General features: G+C 38.2%; 5 protein-coding genes across 5 annotated transcripts; 2 read left to right on the plus strand and 3 right to left on the minus strand.

The window, feature by feature from the left end:
* Positions 1-51: 51 nt before the first annotated feature.
* On the minus strand, positions 52-911 carry Bfra_007978 (putative tyrosinase protein; the record flags this gene model as incomplete). Its single annotated transcript, XM_037338344.1, has 3 exons — positions 52-175; positions 259-724; positions 782-911. The coding sequence occupies 3 exons, from the start codon at positions 909-911 to the stop codon at positions 52-54; spliced, it is 720 nt and encodes a 239-aa protein (XP_037190407.1).
* Positions 912-2,927: 2,016 nt separating this feature from the next.
* Positions 2,928-3,858, minus strand: Bfra_007979 (putative type 2a phosphatase activator tip41 protein; the record flags this gene model as incomplete). The annotated part of the gene is made up of 3 exons (XM_037338345.1): positions 2,928-3,047; positions 3,096-3,486; positions 3,539-3,858. 3 exons carry the CDS (start codon positions 3,856-3,858, stop codon positions 2,928-2,930), a joined length of 831 nt encoding a protein of 276 aa, XP_037190408.1.
* Positions 3,859-4,641: 783 nt separating this feature from the next.
* Bfra_007980 (putative serine threonine-protein kinase protein) lies at positions 4,642-5,959 on the plus strand (the record flags this gene model as incomplete). Its single annotated transcript, XM_037338346.1, has 3 exons — positions 4,642-4,731; positions 4,788-5,735; positions 5,786-5,959. The coding sequence occupies 3 exons, from the start codon at positions 4,642-4,644 to the stop codon at positions 5,957-5,959; spliced, it is 1,212 nt and encodes a 403-aa protein (XP_037190409.1).
* Positions 5,960-6,189: 230 nt separating this feature from the next.
* Positions 6,190-6,981, minus strand: Bfra_007981 (putative metalloprotease atp23 protein; the record flags this gene model as incomplete). Its single annotated transcript, XM_037338347.1, has 2 exons — positions 6,190-6,417; positions 6,475-6,981. The coding sequence occupies 2 exons, from the start codon at positions 6,979-6,981 to the stop codon at positions 6,190-6,192; spliced, it is 735 nt and encodes a 244-aa protein (XP_037190410.1).
* A 235-nt stretch (positions 6,982-7,216) lies between these two features.
* Bfra_007982 (putative glutamate 5-kinase protein) lies at positions 7,217-8,775 on the plus strand (the record flags this gene model as incomplete). The annotated part of the gene is made up of 5 exons (XM_037338348.1): positions 7,217-7,271; positions 7,328-7,515; positions 7,574-7,684; positions 7,734-8,004; positions 8,069-8,775. 5 exons carry the CDS (start codon positions 7,217-7,219, stop codon positions 8,773-8,775), a joined length of 1,332 nt encoding a protein of 443 aa, XP_037190411.1.
* Positions 8,776-11,915: the final 3,140 nt, after the last annotated feature.

Here is an 11,915-nt window from a genome sequence, read left to right on the forward strand (position 1 = left end):
AAAAATCGCTTGATTTGGGTAGAAAAATAGAATATGAAAAATCAACCATCTTTAATCGTTGATATTAAAGGTGTCCACTGCTTTGACGGCGTCTACCGATGCGAATAAATTGTGGTAAGTCAACCCTGGAGGGATTTCTCCACCGGCAACAGGAGGGCCAACACATAAAAGGAAGCTACGGGAGTGCTACTTTCAGTATACAGCCTGACGGTGGACCTCTCACCAAGTGCGGTAGACAAAGCCTGAATAGACACTGACCATTCTCTGTTCTCATCCATCCTCCTCTTAGAACCGCTGAAGACTCCCTCGGGACCGTGGAATGCATTCACAGATGCAGTGACATTAGCAGAAAGCTGAGTTGCGTTTGTAATGATCGCACCGGGAACTAAAGCATACGAATATCCAAAAGTATTAGTGTAGCGAGCAGCATCCGATGTCCAGGGTGCCTCCCTATTAGGTTGGTAGAACGGGGTCAAAGGTGACACAGAAGTATCGCTGTCACCCGGGGCGATTGTAACAGTACAGATGAAGTCAGGTTCTGGAAGCATCCAGACGTTGAGGTAGATCGCTTGCCAGATAATAAAATGACGGTCCACATTGGCGTGGTGAAGCCATAACATTAGATCAATTGCAGAGTGACTCAGCTGACTCATATGACCGTATGGGTCTCCAATAGGAACGTGTACAACGCCATGAGAATTTTCGAGAGATGAGTCAGGAGAGACTTTGAAGGCCATGTTTTAAAATGATGTTGCTTTGGAGGACATGGAATAGATCATACTCATCAAACCTTCAGTGCCTGTGTCTTCATTTACTACATCTGGCTGAGATTTCCCCAGAATCGCTGCGTTAAGGAATCTCAAAGTAGTTGGATCTTGAGCCAAGTCTTCATTTGCAGTGTTGGTACCCATAGTAGGATGTTATTTTGCGTTCAACGAGAACTGCTAAAATCTATAAAGGATAAGAGGGTTTGCAACATTCTGAGTGACGGAGGGTGTGTCGATCTGGAAACGAATAGAATAAATTCAGCATAGAATAAAGAGCTGGACATGAAGGACAATGTCCTTGTATACAAAAAGATGCATAAAAGGCTACCTGAATATGTGCCATACATATACAATGCTAGGATTGTAACAGTTCCTCTTCGTAAAAAGTCCTGTTATGGTTGATCATCTGAGAAGCCACTGTCGGGTACCTAAACTGGTAAAGACCTCTGATTCGAGAGAACAATGGGACAAAAATGAAGATATCTTTTGGAAATTTTCATGAAAATTTGTCTACCTTATGACCGTTCGTTGGTGTCTACCTCCATGTACGTGAAGCTAGGGTGTTATTTGATTCTGGTAAGGTAGATTTCTGAAAGTGGTAAAAAAAAAAAGGCTGACGGTCTGGGAAAGCTTGCTTCTCCAAGAATAACGGCGCGGAAACACGAGTATTGGCGCATAATACATGCATATTAGGAGGCTATAGCAACCAGGCAACTCGCCGGGTCGTCAACCAGCATGTGCTGAAATATAGAAATTTTTGACAATCATATTTCGATTATCGAGTCGTTGAAGAACATACGATGAACCGCCTGACTAGATCTGGACAAACCAGTGCTTGGGTGCAAATTCCCTCCCCCGCCTAGTCCTGACGATTATTGCCGATCAATACGAGCTTCTACACACGTGTCAATGAAAGCGACTAGGCTCAAGTGAAGTCTCACTGAGTTTGGCCATGCCTTACCTTTAAATGCCCTATTCCTGACTATACGAGATGAGAATTGGAGCTGACTGTAGTCAGCAATCTGTTCCACCGCTTTGTCACGAATTTACTCTCTAGATTTGGTTTCGTACGATACCATTGATACCGTTGATTTGATGTACCTTCCCACATTCTGCCTTCCCCAGAAGTAGGGAAGCCTGAATTCGATAGAATACGAAAAACTGCTAGAGCCGCTTGAATCATCAATATGAGGTGCGTAGTATGATAATGGTCACGTTGAGTAAAATTCGATATGTAACAAATTCATTCTAGCCCCCTATTGAAAAAATTGTTACAGAGCCGAAGCTTTGAATCCAGTGATGGTCCCTGTGCTCCTGATATCATAGAGTTTCAGGATCTTCGGTGCAGTAATTCTATGTCCGCTCCGTAGCCATGGTCAAATTGTAGGTATAGGTGGAGTGGATGCGGAGCGTGTAAAATGGTGAAATGTTACCACAAGCATAAAATAATGATTGAATATGAAGCACACTGGTGCTGAATTGTTGCTGATGGGAAGGATGGCATATAGTTAAATCCACCAACAACAAACCATGGAAAGTGTCGACCGCATTTCATACCTTTGTCTGTCACTGCACAGAGCAGGACAATTTACCGACTCTTTCGAGGCATGATGCGACGCTATTATGCTGCCATGCCTGGGGTTTTCGAAGTTCAATTCGCCTGGAAATATAATTTGAATATTAGGTTGATACTTCATTGATATCAAGTTTTAGGTGAAGATTAAAATGGTAAAAAACATAAACTTTGATGAGTGTACGTATTGCGTTCATTCAGATTAACCTCTGCCTTATGCAATTGACCATTCTGGGCTCCGAGAGCTGTGAATTCTTTTCTTAGAAACTTTATGCCCAATCATCTGGCGCAACAGAAATCTTTAGTTATACGCCTGTTGCCAAAATTTTATGACTGACCAAATCATCGACAGCTATTCTTGGATGGCCCCCAATTTCCAAAGTCTTCGATTTTGTCCACTTACGGTAACTGTGAGTTACACCTATGATTTGCGGTGGGCGGCGTTCTTCCCCAGCAAGATAGTGTTGTGATTTTGGTATCATGTTAGTTCATCTTTTGCACTATGACGCCAATGAGTTGCAACATTAGGCCCTCATTCTATCTATCTTATTTTCCAACAGTATGCGAATCTATATCTGGGGTAGAGCTTAAGGAAGCGTCAGATTCTCGATCGTATGGGTAACTTCAGGTACTAGGTGGGCAATCTGATTTGGATCACGCATGGCTATAGTAAGATCATCTGGGAGTGTACCAGAGTAAAGAAGGTTCTACTACAGATTAGTAAATTGTTCGGAGAAATTGATGATTTTACTCACTTTTTTGACAGTGTCAAATGTATCTTCTCTCTCGGTATAGTCGCGAATTACCTTGCTTGTGTTGAAATCGACATAGATCCTAGTATCTCTGATCCTAACAAGAACGTTATCGAGTCTCATGAACAATCTGCACAAGAGAAGCATTCGGTCAGGCATAACCCGCAATTTGCAAGAAAACACAGATATTCCGTTGTCGTCTAGCTCACTCTCGTATAAAACAACTTCTTCGAAAAACAGAATGGGATCTTGACGCTTAAGAAGGGCAATAGGTATCGGATCGGAGTTATCCAACGTAAACAATTTTCCGTTTGTTATAGTGCCTTTGTAATCGGTTGTATATGACCAGTCGAATGGCTTAACGATTTCTTTGATGCCTTCATGGGTTTTCTCCCTACATCATGTTAGCTTTGATATATTGAAACCCAAAGATTGCGATTCCCTACCTGCTACTTGACCACTCTTTTGAATAGGCTACTTTTAACATATTTTTGTCCGTCTTGTCCACGCGATCCAGGGCATCGTATGCATTGAATTCCATGCGCCATCCACTCGCTACGTGCTCGATCGCAACCATGTTATCACCAAAAATCATCTCTGGAACCGGTATGCCGAGCTTCTCTGACATCTGATCTATTGGACCTGATTTCGAGATTGGGAGTTTACGTGCACTGATTTTGAAGCCTTTCTGAACATGCGACACAGTAGCGGTATCTGCCGCACTGGGCATTGGGTAAGTCTCATTGATAGGACCGTTGAATGCCATGATTGTAGATTGGATATGAACGGCGTGTGAGATAATGAATGATTTATCTGGTCTGAGTCCGATTCGAGCACTGATCAAGTTCAAGATGACTCTTTTCGATTGCGTCTTTGGCGGATATGAAATGCGAGACGAGGTAAAGGGAGAGCTCTAATTCAAGCTCGGTTCAGTAAAAGCTTAGGTTCGAATTCGAGTTGCACTTCCACTTTCACTTCCACTTCCGGTTCCACTTCGAGTTCCAGTTCCAGTTCCAGTTCAAGATTGCTCCTTGTTCGATTCCAAGAGTGATGTGGCGATCGTTTCATCTGGTAGGGAGAATGAATACCTAGGTATGGCGCAGAAGATGCACAATTGTAAGTGTATACTACCTACCTATGCCTGTTTGGTGGGGTGAGACGAGACAAGGCTGCTTTAGTTGTTTTGGTGGGCACGTGGTGAGTGGGGAAGCTTGCCTCTCTCGAGCCTCTCTCGAGCCTCTCTCCTACTCTTCCGAAATCTCACTCCTCACTGGGCAATTCTCGGATCGGTATCGTGTGTTGCTGTGTCAACAAGCATTGACTTTTTAGCCGCTGCCTTTTCCAGCTTTTCTAAATAATAAACTCTCGTCCCGTCCGTCACCTTGGATTTCCAAAGATCTCTTGAATACATCAATAATACTTTCGTTATCATCCACTATTTTACTAACCTAGCAGTCAAACACCTTCAGACACCTTCAAACTCCTGCAATCGACCAAGATCCTTTCAACATTTTCATCAATTCTTGCCCTTTGTCTCGGATATCTCGCAATGGCTGCCCATGGCCTTGAATCGCGCTTTGAGCGGATGTCTGTAAATGATGAGAACGATCCGGGGGAAGGAAAGAAATACATGTCCAAGGTGAATGACTTCCATACCAAAGATCAAGTGCATCGTAGCTAATGGATACCGAGCAGATCGCATCTACTACATCCTCCAGCACACAATTATCACAAAATGCCAATCGAGCAAACCTTCTCAAGATGGCCTTGCAAAATAAGAATACAGTAAACACAATCACAACAGTCACAGCTTCATCACAGGAGCCAGCTTCTCCTTCAAGAAAACCAACTACATCATATCGAGATTCCGAACAAGTTGCCAGAATCGAGCGCAAATCGAACCCTATGTATCAAGAGCCAGCTCCAGTAAAACAGTTTCATCTTGGCATGTTCGAGATTGGTCGACCTCTCGGTAAAGGCAAATTCGGCCGTGTATATCTGGCAAGAGAACGTAGTACTGGGTTTGTTTGTGCCTTGAAAGTTTTACACAAAAATGAGATACAAAAGGGCAAAGTAGAGAAGCAGGTCCGACGGGAAATCGAAATTCAAAGTAATCTACGGCACCCAAATATCCTCCAATTGTATGGCCACTTTCATGACAGCAAGCGAGTCTTCCTAATTCTAGAATTTGCTGGCAAAGGAGAACTTTACAAGCACCTTCGTAGAGAGACAAAATTTCCGGAATGGAAAGCAGCTCACTACATTGCGCAAATGGCTGCCGCTCTGAAGTATCTCCACAAGAAGCATGTCATGCATCGGGACATCAAACCAGAAAATATTCTGGTCGGTATCCATGGGGAGCTCAAAATCGCAGATTTTGGCTGGAGTGTCCATGCCCCTAACGGCAGAAGAAATACTATGTGTGGAACTTTAGATTATCTTCCACCTGAGATGTTGCAGAGCAACAGCAACTACTACAACGAGAAGGTTGATTTGTGGAGTCTGGGTGTGTTGATGTACGAGTTTTTAGTTGGCGAGGCTCCTTTCGAGGACACTGTAGTCATGACACACAGGAGGATAGCAAGGTGCGAAATGACAATTCCAGGCTTTGTTTCCTCAGAAGCAAAGGATCTGATTAAGAGGGTATGTTCAAATTCATCTCAGCATTCGTCTCATACTAATCATTGTCATAGCTACTGGTACTTGACCCCGAGAAACGAATTCCCCTCGAACAGGTTGAGAAGCACCCCTGGATCATCAAGCACTGTGTAAAGGGTGAGCGAGCTAGCATGCGGGATTCAAAATCCACTGGTAGCAAGTCTCCACCGGAGAGTAGCAAAACTCCCCTAGAAACCCGTGAGGAATGATTTGACGAATTCTGTTTTGTTTTGAGCATTGGCGTTTAAGGAGTAGAATGATTGAGATGATTCTTGGGGAGAACAAGTTGAGTAAGAGTTTGGGATTTGCATCTAATGTTTCCATTACACTGGCGCCTATCTTGATATACATTTCTATACCCGAGTACTTAAGTACTGAATACGATTATTTAACAAAGCAAACTTTCTATTATTACATATGCGTATCTCATAAAACGACCTCACTTGTAGATCTCGTCAAAGGGTCGAGTATCCGAGTAACACGAATCCCAAACTTCGTTAACTACCTTTACGGCTTGAACATCATCTTTACACCAAGGTCTAGCCAATACTGACTTGACTGCTCTCCTGCGCACGCAGTCCTGATGTTGTTGCGTTACCCTGTAGTTATTTCTCGTCCAGAACTCTCTTGCCCATCTACATTCTCCGCTCAGACTTGCTGCTCTGATCTATGTTATCGTTTAGCTGTTTTTTCCTGCACTCGTACTAGGCCAGGGCAGACAAACCTCCGAGCAAGCTGCATGTCGCAGATCTCCCCAGTCCACCTTCCACCTTAAATGATCCCAAGCATGCACCATTTCATGTGCCAACGTATCCTCCACATGTTTACTATCCCTCATCTCATTCGCACATAACTGAATGCCATGCTCGGGGCTGAAACCCCCACCTTGCCTCACCGTTTTCCCATCTTCTGTGATTCGTGTGGGACATCTCCTGCAACGTATATTATCTGCATCAAGCTTCCCATTGAGATCTCGTATGTTTTTTTGCATAAATATGACGATTGGTGAGTATTTTAAGTTGTAGTCTCGCCATTCTTCACATCGGTCGCAGTCGCGCTTCTCATGGCGAGCGTATTGATCTTCGCGATAGAGTATCTGGTGGGATGGAGGCATTGTGCCAAGTAGGATAGAGAACCAATTGCGTGTTCGAGCAGTTGGGTCGAATTGCGGTTCCGACTCCTTCGCAGAGTCTGGGACAAGCGGAGGCTTGTTTCCGTCCGACGATGACATTATGGATAAGTAGCTACAACACTTACGCTTTGCGATGTACCAAGTAGAGCGCTGTTTGTTGATACAACAATTGTTCACAAAAATAACTTTTGGTGGGCGGTGGGAAAATTCTGCCGGCATCGGATTGACATAAAACAACCCAAGACAACATTCATTTCTTTGATGATTTGCTAGGTATACATACACATTACACAACGTTTTTTGATATCTTGTCGAACGTGTTCTACATAATAAGATGAACGTTGGCAAGATGAAGACCCCAAAATCTTTAACTATAGTTATAAAGTTAGGTACTTACAAACCTCTTCTTTTCAAAGGCCAGAAGCTGAGTCACGGGATATTATAGGGACCAGTTCCATTGTGGATGAGAAAACTCATGAGCCGTTGTTGAGTATTTTGAGTTTGATTGTTGAAACTGCTGTGAGACTACACAAAGATGGACACAAAGTTATTATTGTATCCTCCGGAGCTATTGGAGTTGGACTTCGAAGAATGGACTTGGATAAGAGGCCAAAACATCTTCCCCGAGTACAAGTATGTCTCGTTCAAAGCAGCTAATCAGTGAATATTTGACTAATATTGGCGGGTGTAGGCTTTAGCAGCAATCGGACAATGTCGTCTTATAAGTCTATGGGATAGCTTGTTCGCTCACTTACAACAACCTGTTGCACAAATTTTGCTCACGAGAAATGATATTGCAGATGTAAGCTCATCATGTAAACATGAATCACTACATAACTTACACTTTGTAGCGAACCCAATACCGAAATGCTCAAAACACCTTGCACGAGCTTCTAGAGATGGGCGTCATCCCTATCGTTAACGAAAACGATACCCTAGCTGTCGCTGAAATCAAATTCGGAGACAATGATACTCTATCTGCAATCACTGCAGCTATGCTCCATGCAGATTACTTATTCCTGATGACTGATGTCGATTGTCTCTATGATAAAAATCCTCGAACACATGCAGATGCACAAGCAATTGAGGTTGTTGAAGACATCTCCGCATTACAGGCCGATGGTAGTCGTTCCCCATTCAGTTCTTATGCCCTCACGAAATAAATGCACTAACTTTCCGTCTTCAGTATCAAGTGCTGGCTCTAGCCTCGGTACAGGGGGGATGTCCACAAAAATAGTTGCTGCCCGTCTAGCCACCTCTGCAGGTGTAACAACTGTCATAACACGGTCCTCTAGCCCAGGAAACATTGCAAGTATTGTGAGCTATGTTCAATCTCTCAAAATTTCCGCTTTGGTCGGTAAAAGCGGTGACATTATTTCGCAATCACAGACACCAGAAACTCTTACGAGATCCAATTCCACACTATCTCTTACTGGTGTAACATCGTCGCTTATGGAACCACCTCTACATACCAGGTTCCTTCCATCGCATCAGCCGATCCGGGACCGCTATTTCTGGCTTCTACATGGTCTCTCTCCGCATGGAACGATCTATATTGATGCTGGCGCTCATCGAGCATTGGCGGCCAAAGCTGGTCTGCTTCCTGCTGGGATTGTAGATGTAGAGGGCAGCTTTGCCCAACAAGAAGCCGTGCGTCTAGTGGTTGTTGAGCGTCCAAGCTCGCCAGATGCAAAGATTGTGGCAGGGTCGGGAGTTGAAGTGGGTAGGGCGTTAGTGAACTACAGTGCAATGGAGATAGCTAGGATTAAAGGTGTGAGAAGTAGTGAAATACATGGATTGTTAGGCTATGCAGATAGTGAGTATGTTGCTTTGAGGGAAAATATCAGCTTCTTCGAAAGAGGGAGTAGAAGTGCGACACCGGTTCTCAGTTAATTAGTAAATTTAGACTTAGAAATGACACTAGAAACAAGTTTGATCATCTGATGATGAATCCAACAATTCTAATGAATATAGTAGATATGATTAAAGAAAACCTGACTTACGAACTTTCACATAATCGTTTTATGTTGATAGAAATTATTATTCTAGTTTGATATATTCTTGATAAATCCCGATTCCACATGTAAAGCACTATAAAGTACTTTTTTATACTAAAATCAACGATATTGAAAATCAATTTTAAGTTAATTAATATCATTATATAACGTGGTTTATTATCAAATGGATTATTTCAAAATGTACCAAAATCAATGCTTTTTAAATATTCGAATTTAAATAATTAATTACTATTTTGTCGAGAAAAAAAATAAATATTGATAACTAATCAAAAATAAATATTCAGAAATCTGAGTTTTGTATTTTATTATATTTCAAAAAATTTAAAACTGTTATTTTTAAGGTACAGGTAAAGACTTATATTGTACTATAAGGGTAGAAGGGCTATGGAAGAGTGAGGCCCTACTTATAGGAAGCAGGGCATACTAATGGTCTGTATCTGAGGCATAAAGGCAACTACAGATCATGTAGTTGGCGCCGCGACAGTTATGACTTTTTTTTATAAAGATGAGTTTTTTTAATATGTTATAAGAGATTTATTATATTAATATGATATGGTTTATTAGTATATAGCCTATATCAGTATATGGCCCACCTCATTTTATATATAAAGTCTATCTATATATAATCATATACTTTATTTATTTATTAATTAAATCTTTTAAAAACTAAATATATAACATTTAATTATAAACATATTATAAAAATCTAATCCTTTTTTACAAATTCGAATTAATAAAAGAGTTATTATAGAAATAGTTTTTTTGTAACAAAAATCGCAACAATTTCTACTTTTTTTAGAATATAATAAGAAAATTTATATAAAAACTATATTTTTTAAAAAACTAGATTTTTATTATTATTTAATATTCTTTTTTATTGAGAAAATAATAATTAGTTATTAAAATATAATTTTAAAAAAAGCTCAATTTTGATGTATTTTTGAAGCGGGCCATATACTGATATAGGCTATATACTAATAAACCATGTTATTATATATTTATATATTACATATTTAATTTTCAATTTTTTTTTAATAAATAAAGTAAGTGTATAGTTACATATAAACAATTTCTGTATATAAATTAGTGGCTTATCCGATGATATAGTTCATGTGATGATAAATCATGACATTTGAAAATTTACATAATAATTAAGTATAGTTTTAGTAAGGAAATTTGCTTAAATTTTAGACCGATATTCATCAAAGATACGATCTGATATAAACAATACTATTCTAATTTTAGAACAAAAATTTGTGAATTTGCAGAATTTGAATAAGATCAATTTGTACCCCATATATTATGTAATCATAGATCTATATAAGTATTCAACTTCCTTTTTAATAGATTTATAAAATCTCTTCTGATTAGTTATGAGAACTATCAAGACTAAAACGAAGTTATTCCAACAGACAAAGGGAATAAATATTCACGGAATCATTTTAATTGAGTATATAATCTTAGATGAACTAATAAAACGATTAGAAGAGAGATGATTAGCTTAAAACAATTGAAGTCTTCGAAATATTAAAATTAGTTTTAGGGTAAGCTCTATAATAGCAAGAAAATTATTTTCAATAAATATATTTGAAAGTGCATTAAAGATGTATTTAAAGGGACATTTAAAAGTGCGTCTATAAAAAAGTTATAATATACTAAGGTATACTTGTCTTAAATATTTTTCAGTATTAGAATCTGAATTGGGCTCTGAATTAGGATCTATATAAGAGCTTATGAGAAGCAAACTAAATAGAAAGCTTAATAAAAATCTAAACAAGAATCTAAACAAGAACCTATCAAATCATTAAATCATTAAGTTATTAAACCCTTGAACAATCAGACTAAAAAAAGATTGAAAAATCAAAATCTTTTTCTGAAAACTAACTTTTTTATTTTTCACCTTTTAAAGTTTTTTATGTTGTTTGCTATCATTAGATTAATTGATTCTCGAAGAAATTCTTCCCTTTCATTGATAATGATTTTTTTCGTTTGAATTGACTTTGTTAAATCTTTCATACAAGTGCATAAATAAATTGACACTCTTATTTTTTCATTGATAATTCTATTCTATTGAATTTTAATAATTAATTTATTTTATTTGGTAGTAAGTTACTTTTGTATTACTGAAATTTATCTCTTTTATTCTCATACCACCTAAATTCTAGTTTATTATATCTAGAATCTATATACAAGATCTAACTTTCAATTACAGAACTAAATCTTTTAAACCTAGATTTAAGATTTTGAACATACATTCTATATATATACTATAAATACTAATTTTATAACATAAATTCCAACTCTCAGATACTATGAATTCTAATTTTAAATACTATAGACTTTAGTGTGTAAATCATAAAATCTAGTTACTATACGAATTGGAAAATACAAAAGTAAATTCAGATCAACTCCAGCAGTGTGAGAGTAAATAAACTTATTTTTAGTAGTACTAGAGTGATTTATTATTAGTTTGATACTATTGAGAGTATAATACTAAGGTAGATATAAATATAGTATCGATAATAATCCTAGGAAAGCGATGACTTACATCTTAGGACATAAATTGATTACCTGTATTGAATTTGAATAATAAAATATATAAATACTTCTAAGTTTATTTTTCCTGACCCTTTTGATTTAATTCTTTTATACTATAATTTCCTATAAGAAAAAGTAGTAAAAAGCAATCATTCTAATATCATTACCAATAAATAAGCTTGATTCCAAATTGAATTTCTTATTTAAGTCGTTAGTGGGTAGACTTCATAGAGTATATATGTAAAGCATATAAGATAAGAAGTACTATAACTCTATCTACCCTTTTTATATAAAAAGAAAATACTACACTGTATATGTCTTCATCCTGATCATATACAAATCATATATTTAAAGTCAAATATAATACGATCTCATGTCATATTTTACTTATATATTCCAATAATTATCAATTTTGATACATGTAATCAAAAAAAAGGTTTAGAACTAAAATAAATTTCATAGTCAACTTTTATATGT

Source organism: Botrytis fragariae, assembly GCF_013461495.1.
Source record: "Botrytis fragariae strain BVB16 chromosome Unknown tig00000112, whole genome shotgun sequence".
NCBI lineage: Eukaryota > Fungi > Ascomycota > Leotiomycetes > Helotiales > Sclerotiniaceae > Botrytis > Botrytis fragariae.